Source organism: Rhincodon typus, chromosome 6 (genome assembly GCF_021869965.1).
Source record: "Rhincodon typus isolate 14 chromosome 6, sRhiTyp1.1, whole genome shotgun sequence".
In the NCBI taxonomy this organism is placed as follows: domain Eukaryota; kingdom Metazoa; phylum Chordata; class Chondrichthyes; order Orectolobiformes; family Rhincodontidae; genus Rhincodon; species Rhincodon typus.
Genome location: NC_063337.1, coordinates 51,168,015 through 51,190,216, shown reverse-complemented (window position 1 = coordinate 51,190,216; position 22,202 = coordinate 51,168,015). Strand labels below are relative to the sequence as shown.

Sequence of the window (22,202 nt, the reverse complement as noted above, 5' to 3'; positions counted from 1 at the left end):
CAAAGATCCCTCTTGAAAGCAGTGAATTCAAAAATCCTGCTCAGAACCCCCACTTATGATCCAATAAAACAAATTTATCAACAAAAGAAATGAAGGTAAAATGGAATAAACCAGACTATATTTAATAATATAGTTCAAGAATAATCTTATGAATCCCAAAACACTCCTTCCTAAATTTAAAAAACAGCTTTTATGTAGTACCCAAAAGCAGCACTCATACAGTGTGCATGTCAGAGTCCTTCTCTTCAACACCTTGATAGGTTGAAGTCACATCTAATCTATACAGCCATCCTCATCCAAATACTTTACAAATGTGCCAAAAACAAAGTAAAATATTGGGGATGGCATGGGTTAGAATGAAGTACTGAGTTTTGGTTAGCTGAATAAGTAACAATCATTTATTTAAGCTTCATTTTCCATTTATTCCTATTCAAAAAAGTAGTCGGGTTAAAAAGCGTTAAAACACACACGTTCAAAATTCTGAAGAATGTTCACTGGACTCAATGTTAACTTTATTTCTCCACAGACGCTGCCAGACCTGCTAAGTTTCTCCAGCAAGTAGTTGTTATTTCAGATCTCCAGTTCTTTGTTTTTATTTAAGACCCTTTATTAGAAGGGATAAAGAACTAGTTATACAACAGGAGACAGAATAAGAATAAACAGGTCTTTTTCAGATTGATAGGCTGTTCCTATTCAACTGTTGCAAGGATTCAAGTTGGGTCCTTGGCCGTTTAGAGTCTGCTGCTGACTCAAATGATGGAACAAAGTGCTGTGTGTCAAACAGTTTTTGACAATATGGAGCCATGTTGGAAAGTAAACTGAGAAGGACAAAAGATTTACAAAGAAACACATTGCTGAGTGGGTGGATAAAATAAATGACATTTGAAGTATAATCTGGAAAAACTAATTTCTTATTAAATGATCAACTTTGTGCCCTTGTACTTGAAATAAAGTCAATGTCCTGGTACAATAAGCAATTGGGAGGGCAAATAGCACATTAGCCTTGATCATAAGGGATTAATGTAAAATTATTGCTGAACAAGATGATGTTGGAAGAATTGAACTAAGCGAGCAATGAACAGAAGGTGGTGAATGAACAACTTTTAAATTTTAGGTCTTTTTTAAACTGTTAATTGCTTCTCACTTTTCATCTTTTACCTTGATTTGTATTTATTCAGTACTGGCATATCATTTACTGAGAGAACTAAATTATAAAAGTTCACTGCCATAGGAAATAATACACACGTTCTGAGAACAGAGGATTTAGCCAGTAATAAAAGTAACTACTTTAACTGAGAATACTTCTGGCAGTGATATTATCGTCAGTTTGTATTTGAAATGCCAATCTATTGTGGCCTGGATCATCATCCTCGGTATCACAGTTAACCCAGAACAAACAAAATGTTCCTCACTTACCAGGAATTTTCCAGCTGGACATCTGATGCAGGATCCATCACAACAGCTGCAATCTAGCAAACCACGGAGGCAGCATTACAGTGAATCAGCACAGAAAACACGTCACCACTTTTTTTAGCTTCCATAAATGATAGATTTCATATTCCAGTAAGCAAAACGTTTAAAAGGTCCCACTTCGTGACATTACTGAGAGAATGTAAATGGGCAAGGTGCCAAGTGAGAGCTTAGGGTGGCAGGTAAGTGGGTAATCATATCAGGTTAGGAGTTCGGTTGGTGGTGGTTAGAAAGGTGGGTGTCAGTTTTATTGTAAACCATAAGTTATGGCAGATTTTAATTCTTCAAATGTTTCCTGGTTAACTATAATCATGGTAAACAAGTCAGAAACCACCACAGTCTGGACTTTGTCAGAGGGTTCCAGACACCAGCAAATTGCACACCAAAAGTTTAAACATGCCAGCCAATTAATGTGCAGTCAGCTTCCAAGAGGTCCTGATGCACACATTTCACGGTACATCTAGTCTATGAAAATCTGGAGATGAGAAGATTTGGGCCAATGTCTTTTAATTTCCTACATTCCAAAAAATTAGATGAGAGTTATGTTATAAATTCACGACAAACATTTTTTATTAAATAGAAGTAAACACTAAAAAAAACAAACTTTATAAACAACAATTTTTTTAAATACAATGTATTCTACATACATGATACTTTTTACAACACAATTATTTACATGCAACTCCAACAAGAATTTGGCACACAATTTTTTGCCAAGAAAAAAACCTACAAAATGTTTTTTCAATATCAGAAATGTTTTCATAAAAACACAATGTGTTACTACCATGCAAATTTTAAGAGCTTCACAAAGGATTTATGGCACAAGATGGGAGCTCCAGGCTCCAGTGTATTAGATTTTAAAAATTTCACTAGCGTTGACCTTTCATGTAAATTTTAACGTGCTTCCATAGATTTGCTGCATCACAACTTGAACATTGTCAAGAATGAAATCAAAAGCCATGTTCCACAGGGAGTCTGCTGACTGCTGGATTAGCCTGTCAGGAAATAGCAAATACATCACTCTCAGAATGTTGTTTTGAAAAACTAAGCATAAATATTACTCTTTGTGGTAAACAGCAACTGAATACCATATATACTATATATTACACATTGCAGCATAAAATAGACAACTGCTGAAGCTGCAACAAATTAGGATGTAAAGTATTATGTAAAAAACTACCAACATCTTTTCTGTGTGCATATTAAGGCTAGCAAATTAAATGGTCAAAACAAAATAACACCCCACTGAAATTATTTGCTGAGTGAAAAATTAATAGTTCAGAGGTGGAGCTGAAGCCAAAATGTTGATTTCGCTAATGTTTAAGTGCTCCCTGACACACTAAATATCCTTAATACTGAAAAGAGGTGAATATTTGAACAAATTCAAGGTCAAAACCAGGTTAGTCTGAATTGATAACACAGTATGGAGCTGGAGGAACACAGCAGGCCAGGCAGCATCAGAGGAGCAGGAAAGCTGACGTTTTGGATTGTGACCCTTCTTCAGAAATGGGGGTGGGGGAAGGGAGCTCTGAAATAAGTACAGAGAGGAGGGGTGGGGCTGGGGAAGGTAGGTGGGATGGTGATAGGTGAGTGCAGGTAGGCAGCGGTGGGGATTGGTCAGTGAGATGGAAGGAGTGGATAGGTGGGAGAGAAGACGGACAGGTCAAGAAGGCAGAGATGAGAGGGAGGGTTGGTCATGGGATGAGGCCGGAGGTGGGGAGATTTTGAAACTGGTAAAGTCCACATTGAGACCATTGGGTTGTAGGCTCCCAAGGCGGAATATGAGGTGCTGCTCCTCCACTTTCCGGGTGGCATCATTGTGACACTGGAGGAGGCCCAGGATGGACATGTCACCCAGGGAGCGGGAAGGGGAGCTGAAATGGTTCGCGACTGGAAGGTGTTGTCGTTTGTCGGGTACAGAGCCCAGGTGCTCTACAATGCGGTCTCCGAGCCTCTGCTTGGTCTCACTGATGTAGCGGATGCAATAGACCACATTAGCAGATGTGCAGGTGAACATCTGTCTGATGTAGAAGGTTTTTTTGGGGCCTGGGATGGAGGTGAGGGGGTGGTGTAGGGGCAGGTGTAGCACTTCCTGTCGTTGCAGGGAAAGGTGCCGGGGGTGGTGGGGCTAGTGGGGAGTGTGGAGCGGACGAGGGAGTCATGGAGACAGAGGTCCCTACGGAAGGCTGATAGGGGTGGGGAGGGAAGTATATCCTTGGTTATGGGGTCAAATTGCAGGTGGCGGAAGTGGCGGAGAATGATGCATTGAATCTGGAGGTTAGTGGGGTGATACATGAGGACAAGGGGGATCCTGTCTTTCTTTATGTTGTGGGGAGGGGGTGTGAGGGCAGAGGTGCAGGAAACGCAAGAAATGCAGTCGAGAGCATTTTTGACCACTGAAGGGGGCAAGTTGCGGTCCTTGAAATACAAGGACATCTGGGATATTTGGGAGTGGAACGCCTCATCTTGGGAGCAGATGCGGCGGTGTTAGAGGAATTCGGAGTGGGGGTCGCGTACTTGCAGGAAGGTGAGTGAGAGGAGGTGGGTGTAGTCTAGTTGGCTGTGGGAGTCAGTGTACTTGAAATAGATGTTGGTTTTGAGGTGGTCACCAGAGATGGAGACAGAGGGGTCCAGGAAGGAGAGAGAGGTGTCAGATATGGTCCAGGTGAGCTTGAGGTTGGGGTAAAAGGTGTTGGTAAAGTTGATGAACTATTCAAGCTCCTCGTGGGAGCACGAGGCGGTGCCGATACAGTCATCGATGTAGCGGAGGAAGAGGTGGGGGATAGGGCCAGTGTAGCTGCGGAAGAGGGACTGTTCCACGTATCCTACAAAGAGGCAGGCATAGCTTGGGCCCAGGGGGGTTCCCATGGCCACCCCCTTAGTCTGTAAGACGCGGGAGGAGTTAAAGGAGAAGTTGTTAAGGGTAAGGACGAGTTTGGTTAAGCTGATAGGGTGTTGGTGGAGGGGGACTGGTTGGGCCTGTGGGAAAGGATTGTTGCAGGAGCGGGTATGAGGGCAGAGGTGTGGGAAACGCAAGATATGTGGTTGAGAGTGTTTTTGACCACTGAAGCGGGGGGGGAAGTTGCTGTCCTTGAAATACGAGGACGAAGACGGGTCTGAAATTACTGTTTTTTCTACTTAGGAAACAGGACAACACTATCATTGGTAGCAGCAATTGATTCAAAGAAACAGAATTTGACATAAAAATGAATCAAAGAAAGCTCTATGATATTGACTGTTTTCCTGAATTACAATACTTTGCAATGATAAACAATTAGTAGTCCACAGAGGACCAAATCTGTCTGATATTCCTTATTATTACGGCATTGTGATGCACCTACAGTATTTTCAATATTGAAAGTACAACATAACAGAACATCTGATATCAGTGGCTCAACTACCCAAGGCAGTGAGAAAGTTATATTGCTAGAGTTCTTTCTCCGAAGTCAAGAAATCCAAAACCACCAAAATCCATTTTAGTCTGTTAAAAATCCATAGTGAAGGCCCAAAGCTCATCATACAAAACCAAAACATTAAACTATAAGAGCATGATGATCTGGATCAGGAATTAAGATTACAGCCTGCATAATTTGAAATTAAAAAGGGATAAGTTCAGAGGAAGCATTCGTCACGTTGTAGAAAGTGAGAGGCCTCATGCATTGTAACAAGCATTTTCTTGTACCATGTCGTTTTTCTTTCTTGGGATGAGAGATACTCCCCACAGAACTCCCAGTGGCTGCCCTGCTACAGTAGCCACAAATAAGCCACAAATGGTTCAGTTACGTTTCAGGTCAATGGACTGAGTTTAAAGCCACCACAGACAAGAAAGATGGTAAGCTATCAATTATGTATGAATTTGTAATAGCTCTGCAAAGTGAGGAAATAAAGTTATAATGCGGTGAATTATTCTTGTGCATGCAAAGGGCATTTGATTTGAATGAAATTAACAAATCTAAATTAAAATAATCAGGAAAAGATTAGGTGAGTGGATATGGTCATTGATGTGAACGAACATAAGTAAATGAACAAAACGGGAATAAGGGCAGAGCGTAAGGAATCCTTAACAATATGGGAAGAGAGACAAGGTTTGAGCCATTAACCATCAGACAGATCTGATAATAAAAGCAAAATACAGTGGATGCTGAAATTAAAACCCATTCTTTGAAGATGACCAACGTACAACAAGAACAAGTTTGAAGATGCTCTCAAGGAAAACAACCATACTTATAGACCAAAAATTAGATAATAGTACGGCTTTGTGCGTGGGAGGTCAGATCTCACTAATGTGATTGAGTTTTTTTGAAGTGGTGACAAAGAAGACTGATGAAGGCAGAGCAGTAAACGTTGTCTATGTGGGCTTCAGCAAAGCGTTTGACAAGGTTCTGCATGGTCGACTGGTGAGTAAGGTTAGATCACATGGAATCCAGGGAGAGATTGACAAGTGGATACAAAATTGGCTTGAAGGCAGGAGAAAGACGGTGGTGGTAGAGGGTTGCTTTTTGATCTGGAAGTCTGAGACCAGTGGTGTGCCACAGGGATCAGTGCTGGGGTCCACTGCTTTTCGTTATTTAAATAAATAATTTGGATGTGAATATAGGAGGTATGGTTAGTAAGTTTGCAGATGACACCAAAATACATCATGTAGTGGACAGTTAAGATGATTATCTGAGTACAACAGGATGTTGATCAGGTGGGCCAATGGGCCGAAGAACAGCAGATGGAGTTTAATTTGGATAAACGAGAGGTGTTGCGTTTTGGTAAGGCAAACCAAGGCAGGACTTATACAGGTAATGGTAGGGCCCTGGGGAGTGTTACTGAATAAAAAGACCTAGAGGTGCAGGTGCATAGTTCCTTGAAAGTGGAGTCACAGGTAGGCAGGACAGTGAAGAAGGCACTTGGCATTCTTGCCTTCATTGGTCAATACACTAAGTATAGGAGTTAGGATGTCATGTTGTCGCTGTACAGGACATTGGTGAAGCCACCTTGGGAATCCTGCATACAATTCTGGTTGCCTTTATATAGGAAAGATGTTGTTAAAACTTAAGATGGTGCATAAAAGACTTGCAAGGATGTTGCCAGGACTAGAGGCTTTGAGCTCTAGGGAGAGGCTGGATAGGCTGGGGCTTTTTTCTCTGGAGTGTCAGAGACTGAGGGGTGACCTTATAGAGACTTATACGGCCATGAGGGGCATGGATAGGGTGAATAGCCAACGTCTTTTTCCTATGCAGAGGAGTCCAAAGCTAGATGGCATAGGGTTAAGGTGAGAGAGGAAAGACTAAAAAAAAAATGACCTGAGGGGTAACTTTCTCATGCAGAGGGTGGTGCGTATATGGAACGAGTTGCCAAAGGAATTGGTGGAGGTGGGTACAATTACAACAATTAAACAGATCTGGATGGGTACATGAACAGGAAAGATTTAGAGGGAAATGGGCCAAATGCTGCAAAATGGGACTAGGTCAGATTAGAATATCTGGTCAGTGTGATGATTTGGACTGAAGGGTCTGTTTCTGTGCTGCGTGACTCTATGACTCTATAACTAGACAGATCTGGTGAGAACCCAAATTGATGTCATAATATTGAAACAGAATGGGTGAAGATTTTTGTTAAAGTTAACGTGATTACATTTAGTTATGAATTCGGTTAGGGACCGTTAACTGTTAAATTCAAAGCATTCAGATTTGCTTATTTCCCTCTAGAATTCTCTTATAAGACATCAATCTTACTTCATATATACTTCATATTGAACCACTAATAAGACTCTTGACAATGGATGCCTCAGTGCCTTATTCTAGTTACTTTTCCATTATATACATCCTAGCTAATTATCTTGCTGTGTTCAGTGCCACAAGACTCTGAAAGGTTACAGTAGATTCTCTCAATGGTTTCGAACCAGACAACCTTTCAGCATCTATGCCGTCATAAAACTGAACTGAACTGAAATCATTGCTGCACCCTCATTTTACATGATCAGCAGTTAATTTTTTTTTTGTTTTGCATACAGGGCAGGCTGAGGTAACTGCCATTTACCTTGGTCAAATTCAGAGTCATATGTGGCCCAAAGTGCAACTAACACTCTCTGCTAAAGCAACCAGAAAAAAATAAACTGGAGAATTTCTTTAATCTCTTCTTATTTCCATAACCACACAGCCTGCTCGGGGAGGTGCACAAGCTGACCTTTGGGTTAATTATCCCATTTTTATTCATTCAGGAGATGTGGGTTTCACTGCTGGCCAGCATTTACAACCATCCCCAAACTGTCCTCAGGTATGTTTGGGTGATCTAATTTCTTGAACCTCTGTACTCCGTTTGAGATTGGGACACCCACTTACATAAAATAAAAAACATAGATTTTAGCTTCTTGAAATTACAGCCAGGTTACAGGTCTTCTGGAATGTTTTGTGCCTTCTCCGTTGAATGTTCTGTCAGAAACGCCTTCTCCATTAAATGTTCTGCCAGGAATATTAACTAGTTTAGCCGTAGGTATCTTTGATTTAGATGGTGATTTCTCTAAAACTTAGAGAAAACTGTGAAAGTCAGCGATTCTATCTTGCGAGCCAAGAGTTGTTAACTCTAGCAGATGGCAGTTAGTTCTCCTGTCTTTGTTCAACTGTCCTCTTCTTTTATATCCTTAATGACATAACAATTTCTTACACTAGGAATGGTCCTATGTTGTCAAAATCATCAGATTTAAATTTAATTGGCTTTTGGTCTCAAGTGCCTGATTCAAATTGATTAGCTAAATTCAAAACCTTATTGTCTTGGTAAAACTGCAGCTTGGCCTGCTAACTGTGTTGTCTTTTGATACAAATGTTTCAATTCGAGTGCTCTATCCACCTGCAAACCCACAAGCTGCTGTCCACAGACATCCTTGTTGAGTCTCTAAGCATTGAAAAAGCACACCATCTTTTAAAGAGACCACATACTGCTTTACCCCTAGCATTTTACAAATACCAAATTCTAACTTCCTGCTTTCTAATCCACAAATATTCTACCCAGCTTCACAACACCTCTGCCTTAAGAAAAAAAATAACCATTATGAAAAGATAGCGTCTTTTTTCTCAAACCTAAACTTCATTACATTACTAGATGCGTATCGCATTGAGTTACCTTTCATACTAATTCTATTTACATATAACATTGAGCACTACTGTTCTATCTTCTCAAACACTTTCTTTTAAACCCGCAATAAAACATCTGCGATAATATTTTCAAGATTCCAATGAAATAATCTGGTGTTCTTATCTTTAAATCTTTCTAGATATGTAAAAGGATTGTGATTAATATACACAATTGTGTCCGATGCATTGTTTGCAATTTAAACGTTAAAATATTGTAATGTCATTACCAAACTCAATAACTCCTTTTCAATGGTTGAATATTTTTTCTGGTGGATATTGAGCTCTTTTGAAAAATAACTGATTGGTCTTTCAATTCCACAATCACCCTCCTGTAATAACAGTTCCAACACCTACATCGCTTGTGTTGATTGCAACTTTGAAGAGTTCCAAGAAATTTGGCATGGCTAAAACTGGTGCAGTGGTTAACACTGCTTTTAAATTCTCAAGTGCCTCTTGGCATTATTCTGTCCACCAAAATTGTGTGTTCTTTTTCTCACAGGTCCATCAACACTGCCGCCACACAACAAAAGTTTGGCACAAATTTCCTGTAGAATCTGCTCAATCCTAAAGATCGTGGCTCTTCCTTCTTCGAGGATGGTCTTGGAAATTCCTCGATGGCCTTAGTCTTCATGTTTCTCAGTGTCATCCGTCCGTTTCCGATGTTGTTTTCCTATCTTTTCCACACAATCCTCCAGCCTTGGAATTGGGTAGGAGTCAGATTTGGTCACAGCATTGACCTTCTGATAATCTACGCAGAATTGTTGAGTACCATCAGGTTTGGGAACCAACGCAATCGGCTAACTTCACTTGCTTTGGGTCAGCTCTATGATTTTTTTTTCTTCTTTATTCATTCACAGGATGAGGGCGTCACTGGCTAGGCCAGCATATATTGCTGATCTCTAATTGCCCAGAGGGCAGTTTAGAGTCAACTACATTGCTGTGGTCTGGAGTCACATGTAGGCCAGACCAGGTAAGGATGGCTGTTTCCTTCCCTAAAGGACATTACTGAACCCGATGGGTTTTTCCAACAATCGACAATGGATTCACGGTCATTAAATTCTTAACTCCAGATATTTATTGATTTCAAATTCCACCATCTGCCATGGCGGGATTTGAACCTGCGTCCCCAGAACATTGTCTGGGTCTCTGGATTGACAGTCCAGTGATAATACCACTAGGCCATTGCCTCCCCTAGGGAGTATCGCTTCCACTTTCTTCTGAGCCTGTGCTACTCGGAGAGGATTAAGCCTATAGGGGTGTTGTTTTATTGGAACAGCACTCCCTATGTCAACCTCATGGACTAGGGTATTAGTCATCGCCAATCTATTTCTACATATGTCCTCATAGCAATGTAACAACTCTTTCAATTCAGTCCTCAGTTCCTAGGACAGACAGCTCACTACTCTATCCCATTCTTTAAGGACTTCATTATTCAATCTATTTCGTGCACATCAAAATCTACATCATCTGGATTTGATTCCTCTGAGTGGCAGTAACTAAAACATTTTTCTCCAGTTCCTTTTTCCTGTCATAGTAAGGTTTCAGCATGTTCACATGACATATCCATAATTTTTTTTCCTATCTAGCATCTTTACCAGATAATTCACCTGACTTAACTTCTTCTCAATCTGGTAGGGACCACTAAACCTTGTTTGAAAGGACCTCCTACCACTGGTAACAGCACCAATACTTTATCCCCACGGGCAAATGTACGAAGTTTAGATTTCTTATCTGCTTCTTGCTTCATTATGTGCTGTGCCACCTTCAAATGCCGTACAGCTAATTCACCTACAGGTAGTTCTCCGATAATGGGATAGTTGCGTTTGTATGACCTCACGGTATAGGGAAATCGCTATAGAAAATTACTATACCTGTACAGCAGAAAGTTTGCATTATTTAAAGTGTCCACTATTCATCAATCGCGTTACAGCCAATTTGCATTAACGAAACATGCACTAGAACAGAACTACCTGTGCTTTGTCACATCTCTCTCTCATCTCCGGTATTTAATCTAACTGTGAGATCTCTGACTTTGGTTCAACTGTTCCTTAATTAATTTTAAAGGCTATCTTACTTCGTGGTCAAATATCAATTCAAATAGAGTAAACTGAGTTGATTCATTTGGAGCATCTGTAATAGCAAATAGTATAAATGGGATACCTTTATCCCAATCATTTGGGTAATCCTGGCAATAAGCCCTCAGCATTGTCTTTATGGTCTGCTGCCACCATTCCAAGGCTCCCTGGGATTCAGGATGGTATGCACTTGATTTAAAGTGTTTGACGCCTAAACTACCCATGACCTCCTTAAATAGTTTGGCAGGATAATTGGACCCTTGGTCTGACTGAATCTCCTTGGGTAGTCCATAATGAGCAAAGAAAGCAAGCAACTGCTCCACAACATTTTTGCCTTGACATTCGATAAAGGAATTACCTCTGGAAACCTGGTAAACACATCTGTTATGGTTAGCAAATACTGGTTGGCACTTTTGGTTTAATGGAGGGGACCTACACAATCAATCATTACCCAAGTGAAAGGTTCTTCAAATGCGGGAATTGGCATCAAAGGTGCTGGTTTTATTACTGCCAATAGCTTTCCTACCACCTGACACATATAACAGGTACGGCAAAATTCAACCACATCTTTATGTGAGTCAAGTCAATAGGAATGCTTCTGTATTTTAGCTCAAGTCTTCCTCGCTCCTAGATGACCTCCTACAGGTAATTCATGTGCTACCTGCAATACTTCCTGTCTGTATTGTACCAGCAACACAATCTGGTGAACTTCCACCCATTTCTCATCTGTACTAACCTGCCGTGGTCTCCATTTCTGCCTTAGGATTTTATCCTCAAGCTAATAGCATTCTGGAATACATTCTGATTCCTTTTCAGAGTAGGCTCTATGACATAAATCCTTTATCATCTCATCTTTTTGTTGTAATTCCATTAATCTTTCAGAACTAAACACCTCTGCCTGATCCTCTACCTGCTTAGGTTTTTCCTGTCCCATTCATCAAACAGGAATCAGCTAACTGGAACTCAACTCCTTCATCCTTCTCTTCTGTTTTCCCTTCTTGTTTTAACTTAAGGCTGTGGGATCTTGTCACCAGAGAGTCTGGAAAATTCCAGGATATTTTCTTTTTGAATCCTCAGTTCCCTGGTTTTCCCACCTCAATGGGTATCACTCCCACCTGTGATCCAGCTATATCATTTCTAAGAACAAACTGTATTCCTGGAATAGCCAACTTTTCTATCACTCCCACTATCACTTCCCAGCCTTATCTTACACAAGGGAACACTAATTCTCTATTTATTCCACGGATTATCGCTCACTCGGGCATTTCATCTCTCACTATTAGAGGCTGACCAGGTCCCATATCTCTCAATATTTTAACTTCTTTACCTACTCCCCCGTTCTACCTAAGTAAACTGTACTCACTTGGGCGTTATCTTATTATCTAGCTTGTGACTAGGCTGTGCACTCTCCTGCAGCTCCTCAACTTCTCTTGGGATGTCCTTCACTACCTCAACCAATCCCATTGGTTTAGCCTCTTTTACCACATCCTTTTTCCTAGTACCTTTCTTAATCTACCAGCACTAAGACTTTTGTGTGTCCCACCTTATTGCAGTGAAAAATTTCACATGTGGTAAACTGTTCCCAGTGTGATCTACTTTTTGTTTTTCATTGAAGGATCTCCCTCTTTCCCAATTTCTATCCCTCACAGAATGAAATTGCTGTTGGAAGCTAGATTTCAATTTATGCACTAATGCATATTCATCCGCCATCTCTGCAGCTCTTCTCGCTGTTTTAACTTTCTGTTCCTCAAAATGAATTCTTATCACTTCTAGAAGTGACTTTTTAAATTCTTCCAGCAGAATAATATCATTAAGATCCTTGTATGTCTTTTCTATCTTTAATGCTCTCACCCATCTATCAAAGTTGCTCTGTTTAATTCTTTCAAACTCAATGTAAGTCTGACCTAGATCCTTTTTTATATTTCTGAACCATTGTCTATATGCTTCTGGTACCAATTCGTAGGCACTCAAAATAGCCTGTTTTACTTCTTCATAACCTCTTGACACCTCCTCTGATAGTGCTGCAAACACCTCACCAGCTCTGCCGACCATCGTGGCCTGAATTAACATTATCCACCATAGACTGTGGCTAGTTCATCTGTTTAGCTAATTTCTAAAAGGAAATTAAAAAGGCTTCTATATCTTTTTCTCAAATTTTGGTAATGTTTTGACATATTTGTATATATCCCTACCAGGCTTTTGGCTATGATGGGTATGCTCATCATTCACTCGCTTCCTCACTAAGCCTACCTTCTACCTTCATCTCCACCCTTCTAAATTGACTTTCCTGTCTAATTGTCAACATTCGAAGTGCAAACTCTTTTTCTTCTCTCTCGCTTCATCTTTCATGTATAAGCAGCTTCATCTTTTCCAACTTGAACATTCTTTCCTTTTCTTTCTCTTCTGCCCTGGCTTGTCTTTCCTTTTCTTTAATTTCTAGGTCCAAGTGTCTAATTTGCAAGTTAATTTTTTCTAACTCCACTGCACCAACTATTTCTCTGATATACCTAAATGCTTGACTAACTCCATTACAATTTCAGCTTTCTTCTTATCCCTAGTTAAACCCAATTCTAGCCCGTCTGCTAATTCTAAAGATGTCTTCCTTTTCTGCCTTTCTAAACTTTGTTGGCAAATTTGGGAAGCATCTTCGACCCCCCTTCAGCAATGTTAAGAGCCATTTCCTCACTTTTGACTTAACCAACAAGCAACCCAAATTAAACAGATTTTCCACTTCTCACTTAAGTTTTATTTAACGATCTAGGACACTAGTCCCCAAGTCCGTTTAAATCTGCTGGGACTTTTTCTTACCCTAAATCTATTCAAATCCCTCCAGATCTGTCCCAACCTGTCCAAATCCCTGACCCGAGGCCCAATCTGTTATAAAGAGATCAATTCCCCCCCCCTTGGAGAACTAAAACCAAAGCACCTCACCCTATAATCTGTAAAAGGAGAGTGAAAAGTGGTGTAACCTGCTTTTCAACAACTTCTAATGGTTAAATAAAATAAATTCCTGACATTAACTCTACAATCAACAAGTAACAATTTATGTAACTAACAGCGAGCAAATTAACCAAACTATCAACAAACCGAATAAATCCCTTCTAACTATTAACTATTCCCAAAAAGAACAAGATTCTAATAGTATATTGTTCCAATAAATACAAGTCCCACTTATATAAAATTAAAAAACCCATAGGCTTTAGCTTCTTCAAATTAAAGCCAGGTCGCGTGTCTTCCGGAATGTTTTGTGCCGTCTCCATTCAATGTTCTGTCAGGAATGCCTTTGCCATCAAATGTTCTGTCAGGGATATTAACTGGTTGTGTACATAGGTATCTTTGATTTAGATGGTGCTTTCTCAAACTTAGAGAAGACTAGGAGAGTCAGCGATTCTCTCTTGCGAGCCGAGAGTTGTTAACTCTAGCAGATGGCAGTTAGTGTTCCTGTCTTTGTTCAACTGTCCTCTTCTTTTATATCCTTGATGACATAACAATTTCTTACACTAGGATTGGTCCTATGTTGTCAAAACCATCCGATTTATATTTAATTGGTTTTTGGTCTCTAAGTGCCTGGTTCAAATTGATTAGCTAAATTCAAAACCTTATTGTCTTGGTAAAACTGCAGCTTGGCCTGCTAACTGTTGACCTCCTCACTGTATTTTGATACAAATGTTTCAATTCGAGTGCTCTCTGTACATCTGCAAACCCACAAGCTACTGCCCACAGACATCCTTGTTGAGTGTCTAAGCATTGAAAAAGCACACCATCTTTTAAAGGGATCGCGTACTGCTTTACCCCTAGCATTTTACAAATACCAAATTCTAACTTCCTGCCTTCCAATCCACAAGTATTGTACCCAACTTCACCACATTGATGGCTTCTTGAGAGTTACTGGAGCTGCCCTCATCCAGGCAAGTTAGCAATGTTCCATCACAGTCCTAACTTGCACCTTGTAGACGATGGACATTGTTTTGGGGAGTCAGGTGGAGAGTTGTTTACTGCAGTAGCCTCTGACCTGCTCTTATAGCCACAGTATTTATATTGCTAGTCCAGTTCAATTTTGGTGAAATGTTAACTTTCAGTCATATAGCGTGGAAACAGATTGTCCATGCTGATCAAGTTTCCCAAACTAACCTAGTCCCAAACTTTGTTTGCTTCACGGAGGCTTGGGGACCGCTTTGCAGAACACCTACGCTCGGTTCGCACTAAACAACAGCACCTCCCAGTCACGAACTATTTCAACTCCCCCTCCCATTCCTCAGACGACATGTCCATCCTGGGCCTCCTGCAGTGCCACAACGATGCCACCCGAAGGTTGCAGGAACAGCACCTCATATTCCGCTTGGGAACCCCGCAGCCCAATGGTATCAATGTGGACTTCACAAGCTTCAAAATCTCTCCTCCCCCTACCGCATCCCAAAAACAGCCCAGCTTGTTTCCGCCGCCCTGACCTGTCCTTCCTCCCACCTATCCCCTGCTCCCACCTCAAGCCCCACCCCCATCTCCTACCTACTAACCTCATCCCGCCCCCTTGACCTGTCCGTCCTCCCTTCTCCTCCCCCATTTCTGAAGAAGGGTCTAGGCCCGAAACGTCAGCCTTCCTGCTCCTCTGATGCTGCTTGGCCTGCTGTGTTCATCCAGCTCTACACCTTGTTATCTCAGATTCTCCAGCATCTGCAGTTCCTACTATCTCTTTCAAGCCTGAAGCAAGCCAGTTTATTTTCCCAGTCGCTGTAAGCTATAGCTTTTAAATAATAGATCAGAGACTTTATAAGTAGCTTGGGAAGGAAGTTCTAGGAGTAGCAACTCTTGTCAAGCCAAAAGGATCATCTCAGCAAAATATGTAGCAAGGGCCAGTGACTGCCTTCCCAGTCCTTCCTACTGCCCATAATGACCTCCTCTTTAAGTCTGTCCAATGCGCACATAAGGAGAGTTTTATAAAGGGGTGAGAGTTGTAACCAGGAGAGTGGTGTGTTAAGGGTTCAAAAGTTTTTACTTGTAGCTAGAATCTATTTATTTGTAAAAAATAGTAATCCTCAGCAAGTACAGATATCCAGTCCATGTGTTCAATTAACCTGGTCTAAAAGACAGATAAATTGGGAAATTTTGAATACTTCTTTAAAATATTTACCTTTTCATAGAATCCCTACAGTGTAGAAAGAGGAAATTAGGCCCACTGACTCTGCACCGACCCTCCGAAGAGTACCCCACACAGACCCACCGCCCACTCCATCCACGTAACCCCACATGGGGTTTTGTGACAACTCCCACAATACCAGGGCTTGATTTCCAGTGCACTACTCTGGTGAGGTGTAACAAACAGATGCTCTGCCGTTTGCAACAAGAAAGATACTGATCATACTCAGCCAACTCGTCCCTGCCATTTCCTTATATCCCTGTGCACCATTTCTGTCCTGATTATCATCCAATGCTCTCTTGAATCCTTCAACTGAATCTGCCTCTACCACATTTCCAGACAGTGCACTCCATACCCCAACTACCTGCTGGCTGTAAAAACATTTTTCCCATGTCACCCTTCCTTCATTTGCACATCACTTTAATGTTCTTTTTTCTTTTATGAGTGGCATCAGCTTCTCCCAATCTAATCTGTCCAACCAGTTCATGATTTTGAAAACCTTTATCAAATTTCCTCTCAGTCTACTTCTCTCCAAGGAGAACTGTCCAATTTCTTCAATCTATCCTCATGACTGAAGTTTTTAATTCCTGGAACTATTCATATAAATCACTTCTGTACTCTCTCCAATGCATTCACATCTTTCCTATAATGTGACACCTACAAATTGGACATTATACCCCAGCTGAGGTCTAATAATTTTCTTGTACAAATTCATCATTAGAGAGTCATAGGGTCATAGGGTCATAAAGCATGGAAACAGACCTTTTGGTCTTACTCATCCATGCTGACCAGACAATCCAATCGGACCTAGTCCCATTTAATAGAATTTGGCACATACCCCTCTAAACCCTTCATATTTAAATACCAGTCATGATGCCTTTTAAATGTTGTAATTCTACCTGCCTCCACCACTTCCTCTGGTTGGTCATTCCATACATGCACCATCCTCTGCATGCAGAAGTTACCCCTTAGGTCCTGTTTAAATCTTTCCCCTCTCACCTTAAACCTACGCCCTCTAGTTTTGTGGTCAGGCAGCATCAGAGGAGCAGGAAAGCTGATGTTTCGGAAGAAGGGTCCAGACCCGAAACGTCAGCTTTCCTGCTCCTCTGATGCTGCCTGGCCTGCTGTGTTCATCCAGCTCTACACCTTATTATCTCAGACTCCAGCATCGGCAGTTCCTACTACCCCTCTAGTTTTGGACTCCCCCACTGAGGAAAAAAACCTTGGCTATTCACGCCATCCATGCCCTCAACCTCAGCTTCAGGGAAAAAAGTCCCAGCCTATTCAATCTTTCCCTATAGTTCAAACCCTCCGATCCTGGAAACATCCTTGTTTATCTCAAGTTTAACAACATCCTTCCTATGGAAGGGTGACCCAATTGTATGCAGTATTCCAAAAGTGACCTCACCAATGCCCCGTACATGATATCCCAACTCCTATACTCAAATACTTTGACCAATGAAGGCAAACATGCCGAACACCTTCTTCATCACCCTGTCTACCTGCGATTCCACTTCCAAGGAACTACGCACCTGCACCTCTAGGTCTCTTTGTTCAGCAATACTACCCAGGGTCCTGCTTAAATCCTGCCCTATTTTGCCTTACCAAAATGCAACATCTCACATTTATCTAAATTAAACTCCATCTGCCATTCCTCAGCCCATTTGCCTATCTGATCAAGGTTCCATTGTATTCTGAGATAAATCTTCTTCACTGTCAACTATACCACCTATTTTGGTGTCATCTGCAAAATTACTAACCAATCATTTATCACCATCCAAATCATTTATATAAATTACGCAAAGCAGTGGACCCAACACATCTTTGTGGCATGCCACTGGTCACAAGCTTCCAGTCTGAAAACAACCCTCTGCCACCACCCTCTGTCTGCTACCTTCAAGGCAATTTTGTATCTAATTGGCTAGCTCCCCCTGGATTCCATGCAATCTAACCTTATAAACCTGTCAACCATATGGAACTTTGTCGAATGCTTTGCTGAAGCCATACAGACAACATTTATGCTCTGCCTTCAATCTTCTTTGTCACATCTTCAAAAAACTCAATCAACTTAGTGAGACACAATTCCCCCATACACAAAGCCATGCTGACTATCCCTAATCAGTCCTTGCCTTTCCAAATGAATGTCAGTCCTTTCCCTCAGAATCCCCTCCAACATACCCACCACTGATGTAAGGCTCACCTCGCTATAGTTTCCTGGCTTTTCCCTCGACCCTACTTTTTTCTTATTCATTCATGGGGTGAGGGCGTCGCTAGCTAGGCAGCATTTATTGCCCATCCCTAATTGCCCAGATGACAGTTCAGAATCAACCACATTGCTGTGGGTCTGGAGTCATATGTAGGCCAGACCAGGTAAGGATAACAGTTTCCTTCCTTAAAGGACATTAGTGAACTAGATGGGTTTTGTCAACACTCGACAAAGGATTCACGGTCAACATTAGATTCTTAATTCCAGATATTTATTGAATTCAAATTCCATCATCTGCCGTGGCAGGATTCGAACCGGGTCCCCAGAATGTTGTCTGATCTCTGGATTAACAGTCCAGCAGTAATACCACTAGGCCATCGACTCCCTTTCTTACTCTTGTACTTTATGCCCTTATTAACATAGCCAAGAATATTGCGTTTTCTATCTGTCCTGCCACCTTCAATGATCTGTGCACACATACAACCAGGTTCCTCTGCTCCTGCACCTCCCTTCGGATTCACCACCCAAAACTGGAAATGACAGTACTCACCATAACAGGCCAGACAGTATAAATTCCAAGCGGAGTATAATAACATCGCTTCAGAGGAGACTCCACTGATGATGTCACCTACCATGGTGACGAAACGTCTGAACAAAAACAAGCCAGCTCGGTGAGCAAGTTAACAAGCTCATCCACAACCTGAGCTACAGGTCTTTGCCAAAACTTTAAATTTACCACCTATTTACATCATCTTTCAATATCCTTCTAAGCAAAATGCATCACCTATCTACCTACTCCACCAACTTATCAACGCTTTTCTGGAGATTCTCACTGTCTTCCTTACAGTTTATAAGTTGTTCAAGTTTAAGATCAGCTGCAAACTTTGAAATTGTCCCCAACACACCAAGATCCAGAACAGTAATAAATATCAGGAAAAGCAAGGTCCTTATACCGACAACTGGGCAACTCTTATTTCAAATTTTCCTCCAGGCCAAAAAATATCCTCTGACCACTATTTTCTGTTCCCTATCACTCAAACAATTCTGTATCCACATTGCTACTGTCCCTTTTATACGATGACCTATAACTTTTCTCAGACGTTTGTTGTATACCACATCAACATTATCCTCAACAACATTTCTGTTGCCTTGTTATGGACCAGACCAAACCCCCTCAATATATTCAGAAGATAGCCTAGAATGGAACCTCTTTCTCATTTTAAAGGCAAGGTGTTGCATTCCAGATGCAATTTGATTGGTCAAACTACTTGACTTTAAGCAAACAGACTATTTTTACATCAGAGTTAAAATACAGACAAAATAAAAAGAATTGGCTTAATTGTAACTCTATTGAAGTGCTTAACAAAATAATATCTATTAACTACTAATTAACTGTTACAATATGGTAACATCCCATAAACACATCCTTGGTAAAGGAAAATTCAGTAAAATAGATTATCTCACATGCAACTCCAGCAGCAGGAAGAGAACCCCAGCTTTTAGGTGAAACAGAGTGGGGAATAAGAGCTTCCATACGCAGCTTCAAGACTCTAGCAACTGCTGAAAGCTAAAACTAAAAATCCTGGTTCTTGGGGAGCTTGGTCCAACCCATTCAGGGTGGTTCTGTCATTCTAACTTCTTTAAAAAAAATACCCCAAGGCCTCACAAGCTGATTTCTTTACTGTCTTTGTGTAGACTGCTCAGCATTCTGTCTCAACCCTTCGTCACAATAAAAAAAAGGAAAAACTACAGCTCTTAGAGCCATAGTATCATCACACCTCTCCCCTTAAAAAAAGAGACCCATCAGTATACAAAGATGTCTTCATGTTTAAAAATATTTAGCCTCATGCCATTAGTGCACCAAAATACATTGACTCAAAGCATGCAAACATTATTACAGTCCATTTAAGTCCATTTGGTTATTTTTGTCTTTGATCATGCGTTCTATCCCTTTTTGAACCTGTGACAACTTTAGAGGGTTAGGACTATAAGGATGTTGCTTAACTGGAATGGCATTTCCCATATTTACATCACACATAATCAGATTAGTGTTTCCCAGCTTATTCCCACATATCTCCCCATGTGTTTGTGATAACTTTTCCAGGTCATTTTGATTTTCCTCTGGAAGATAACTCAATAATTTATCCCAATTTTTGAGAACTTCCTAGTTGTCCAATTTAATTTGAGGAATGTCCAATTCAGAATCATCTGAACTTGATTCTTCACTCTGTGTTGTAACCAGTAACACATTCTTCTTTTGCTTTCCTTCGCTATCAAAATACCTTTTGAGCATATTTACATGACATTCTCTGAGACTGCTTTCTATCTAGCATTCTAATCAAATAATTCACTTCACTCAATTGTCTTTCGATTTGATAAGGCCCACTAAACCTTGCCTTTAAATGTTCATCTACCACTGCGATTAACATTAACACTCCACTTGCAAAATAATGAATTTAATTACATATTAATTTACATATTCTTTTATAAATTTATAATGTAAACATATAAATTTATAATAAATATAAATTTATATACTTCCTGTTTTGTCACATGCTGTGCTATCTGCAAATGCTGTCTTGCCAACTCACCCACTCCACTTAATCTTTCCCTAAAATTTGACATACAGTCCAAATATGTGGTCTCCGAACTCGAGTTACCAATTTCTCCTTAATTTCAGTGGTCCTCTCACCTTCTGTCCAAAAACTAATTCAAATGGACTGAAATTAGTTATTATTAGGTGCATCCCTAATTGCAAAAACTACAAATGGAATTCCTTTATCCCAATGCTCTTGACTATAAGCTCTCAACATGGTCTTTAAAGTTTGATGCCACCATTCGAATGCTCCCTGTGCCTCTGGATGGTACGCAGTGGACTCGATTTGTTTTATTTAAGCTATCCATACGTTCTTTGAATAACTTTGATGTGAAATTTGACCCTTGATCTTATTGTATTTCTGTGGTACTCCATATCTAGTAAAAAATTTGAGTAATCCTTTCACCTGCAATACCGCGTAATGGAATGATCTCTGGAAATCTAGTAGATATATCTATTATGGTCAACAAATACTGATTCCCACCTTTTGTTTCAGGTAGGCGTCCTACGTAATTAACTAAGGCTCTTGTAAAAGGTTCCTCAAATGCGGGAATAGGTATTAAGGGTGCTAGTTTTATCACCGTCTTCATGTCATATAATATGTCTGGCAAAAGTCAACCACGTCCTTGTGCAGTCCAGGCCAAAAGAAATGTTTTAGTATTTTGGCTCGAGTTTTCCTTACTCCCAAGTGACCTGCTATTGGCAATTCATGTGCTACCTGCAAAACATTCTTTCTGTAACCCACTGGTAATACAACTTGATGAACCCTCTGAACATTTTTGATCGTCCTGAATATGTGACTTCATTTTTGAGAGAGCAACATTCTGGGATAAACAGAAGAAGAATCTGAGTGTATGTTTTTTGATACAACTGCTTTAGTTTTTCTTCTTTCTGTTATAATTCAGTTAATTTCTCTGAACTAAAAATATCCACCTATTTTTGTTTTGTTTTTCTCAACCATTTGATCAAACATGATTTCTGATAATTGAACTTCAATTTCCTTATCTTTATTCTTTGATTTCTCCTCCTGTTTCTACCTGTGGTTTTGCGACATTGTTATGACACATCAGGAAAAACCCCAGGATACACTTCCTGCAAAACCTTGGTTGTCTGATTTTCCGATGGCTTTTTCAACCACAGTTGGCATCACTCCCACTGGTGATCAAGCTATGTCATTCCAAAGATAAGCTGTATTTCTGGAAAGGAGAATTTCTGTAATACTCCTACCACAACTTCACCACTTTTCACCGGACTCTCCAACCTCACTTTATATGATGGAACACTACTCTTCTCACCATGAATTCCACATTTTACCAGTTTCTTTTCTGGCAATACTACTTCTGAATTACATAGCCCCTCATCTTTCATCGAAGATTGACTTGCTACTGCACTTTTTAAAATCATAATTTCTTTACCTACTCCTCCTAACAAATGTGAATAAACCTTATTCACCCAAGTAAATTCTTTATGGAGATCTGGCACTTTCTTCTCAACCAAACCTCTAACCAGATTTTACATTCTGGTGCAGCTTTTTAGCTTCCACTGTGCTTTCCTTTACCACTTCAACAAAACTCAGTGGTTATCCTGTTTTCCCACATGTCTT

General features: G+C 40.5%; 1 protein-coding gene across 2 annotated transcripts in view; it reads right to left on the bottom strand.

Annotated features, from left to right (window-relative positions):
* Window positions 1-2,018: 2,018 nt before the first annotated feature.
* rev1 (REV1 DNA directed polymerase) overlaps window positions 2,019-22,202 on the bottom strand; it is a 126,324-nt gene continuing 106,140 nt past the window's right edge. For both annotated transcript variants that reach the window (XM_048598002.1, XM_020528046.2), the window contains one exon: window positions 2,019-2,465. In XM_048598002.1, the coding sequence (XP_048453959.1) occupies window positions 2,354-2,465 (112 nt within the window). In that variant the 3' untranslated portion in view covers window positions 2,019-2,353. The remainder of the gene's footprint in view (window positions 2,466-22,202) is intronic.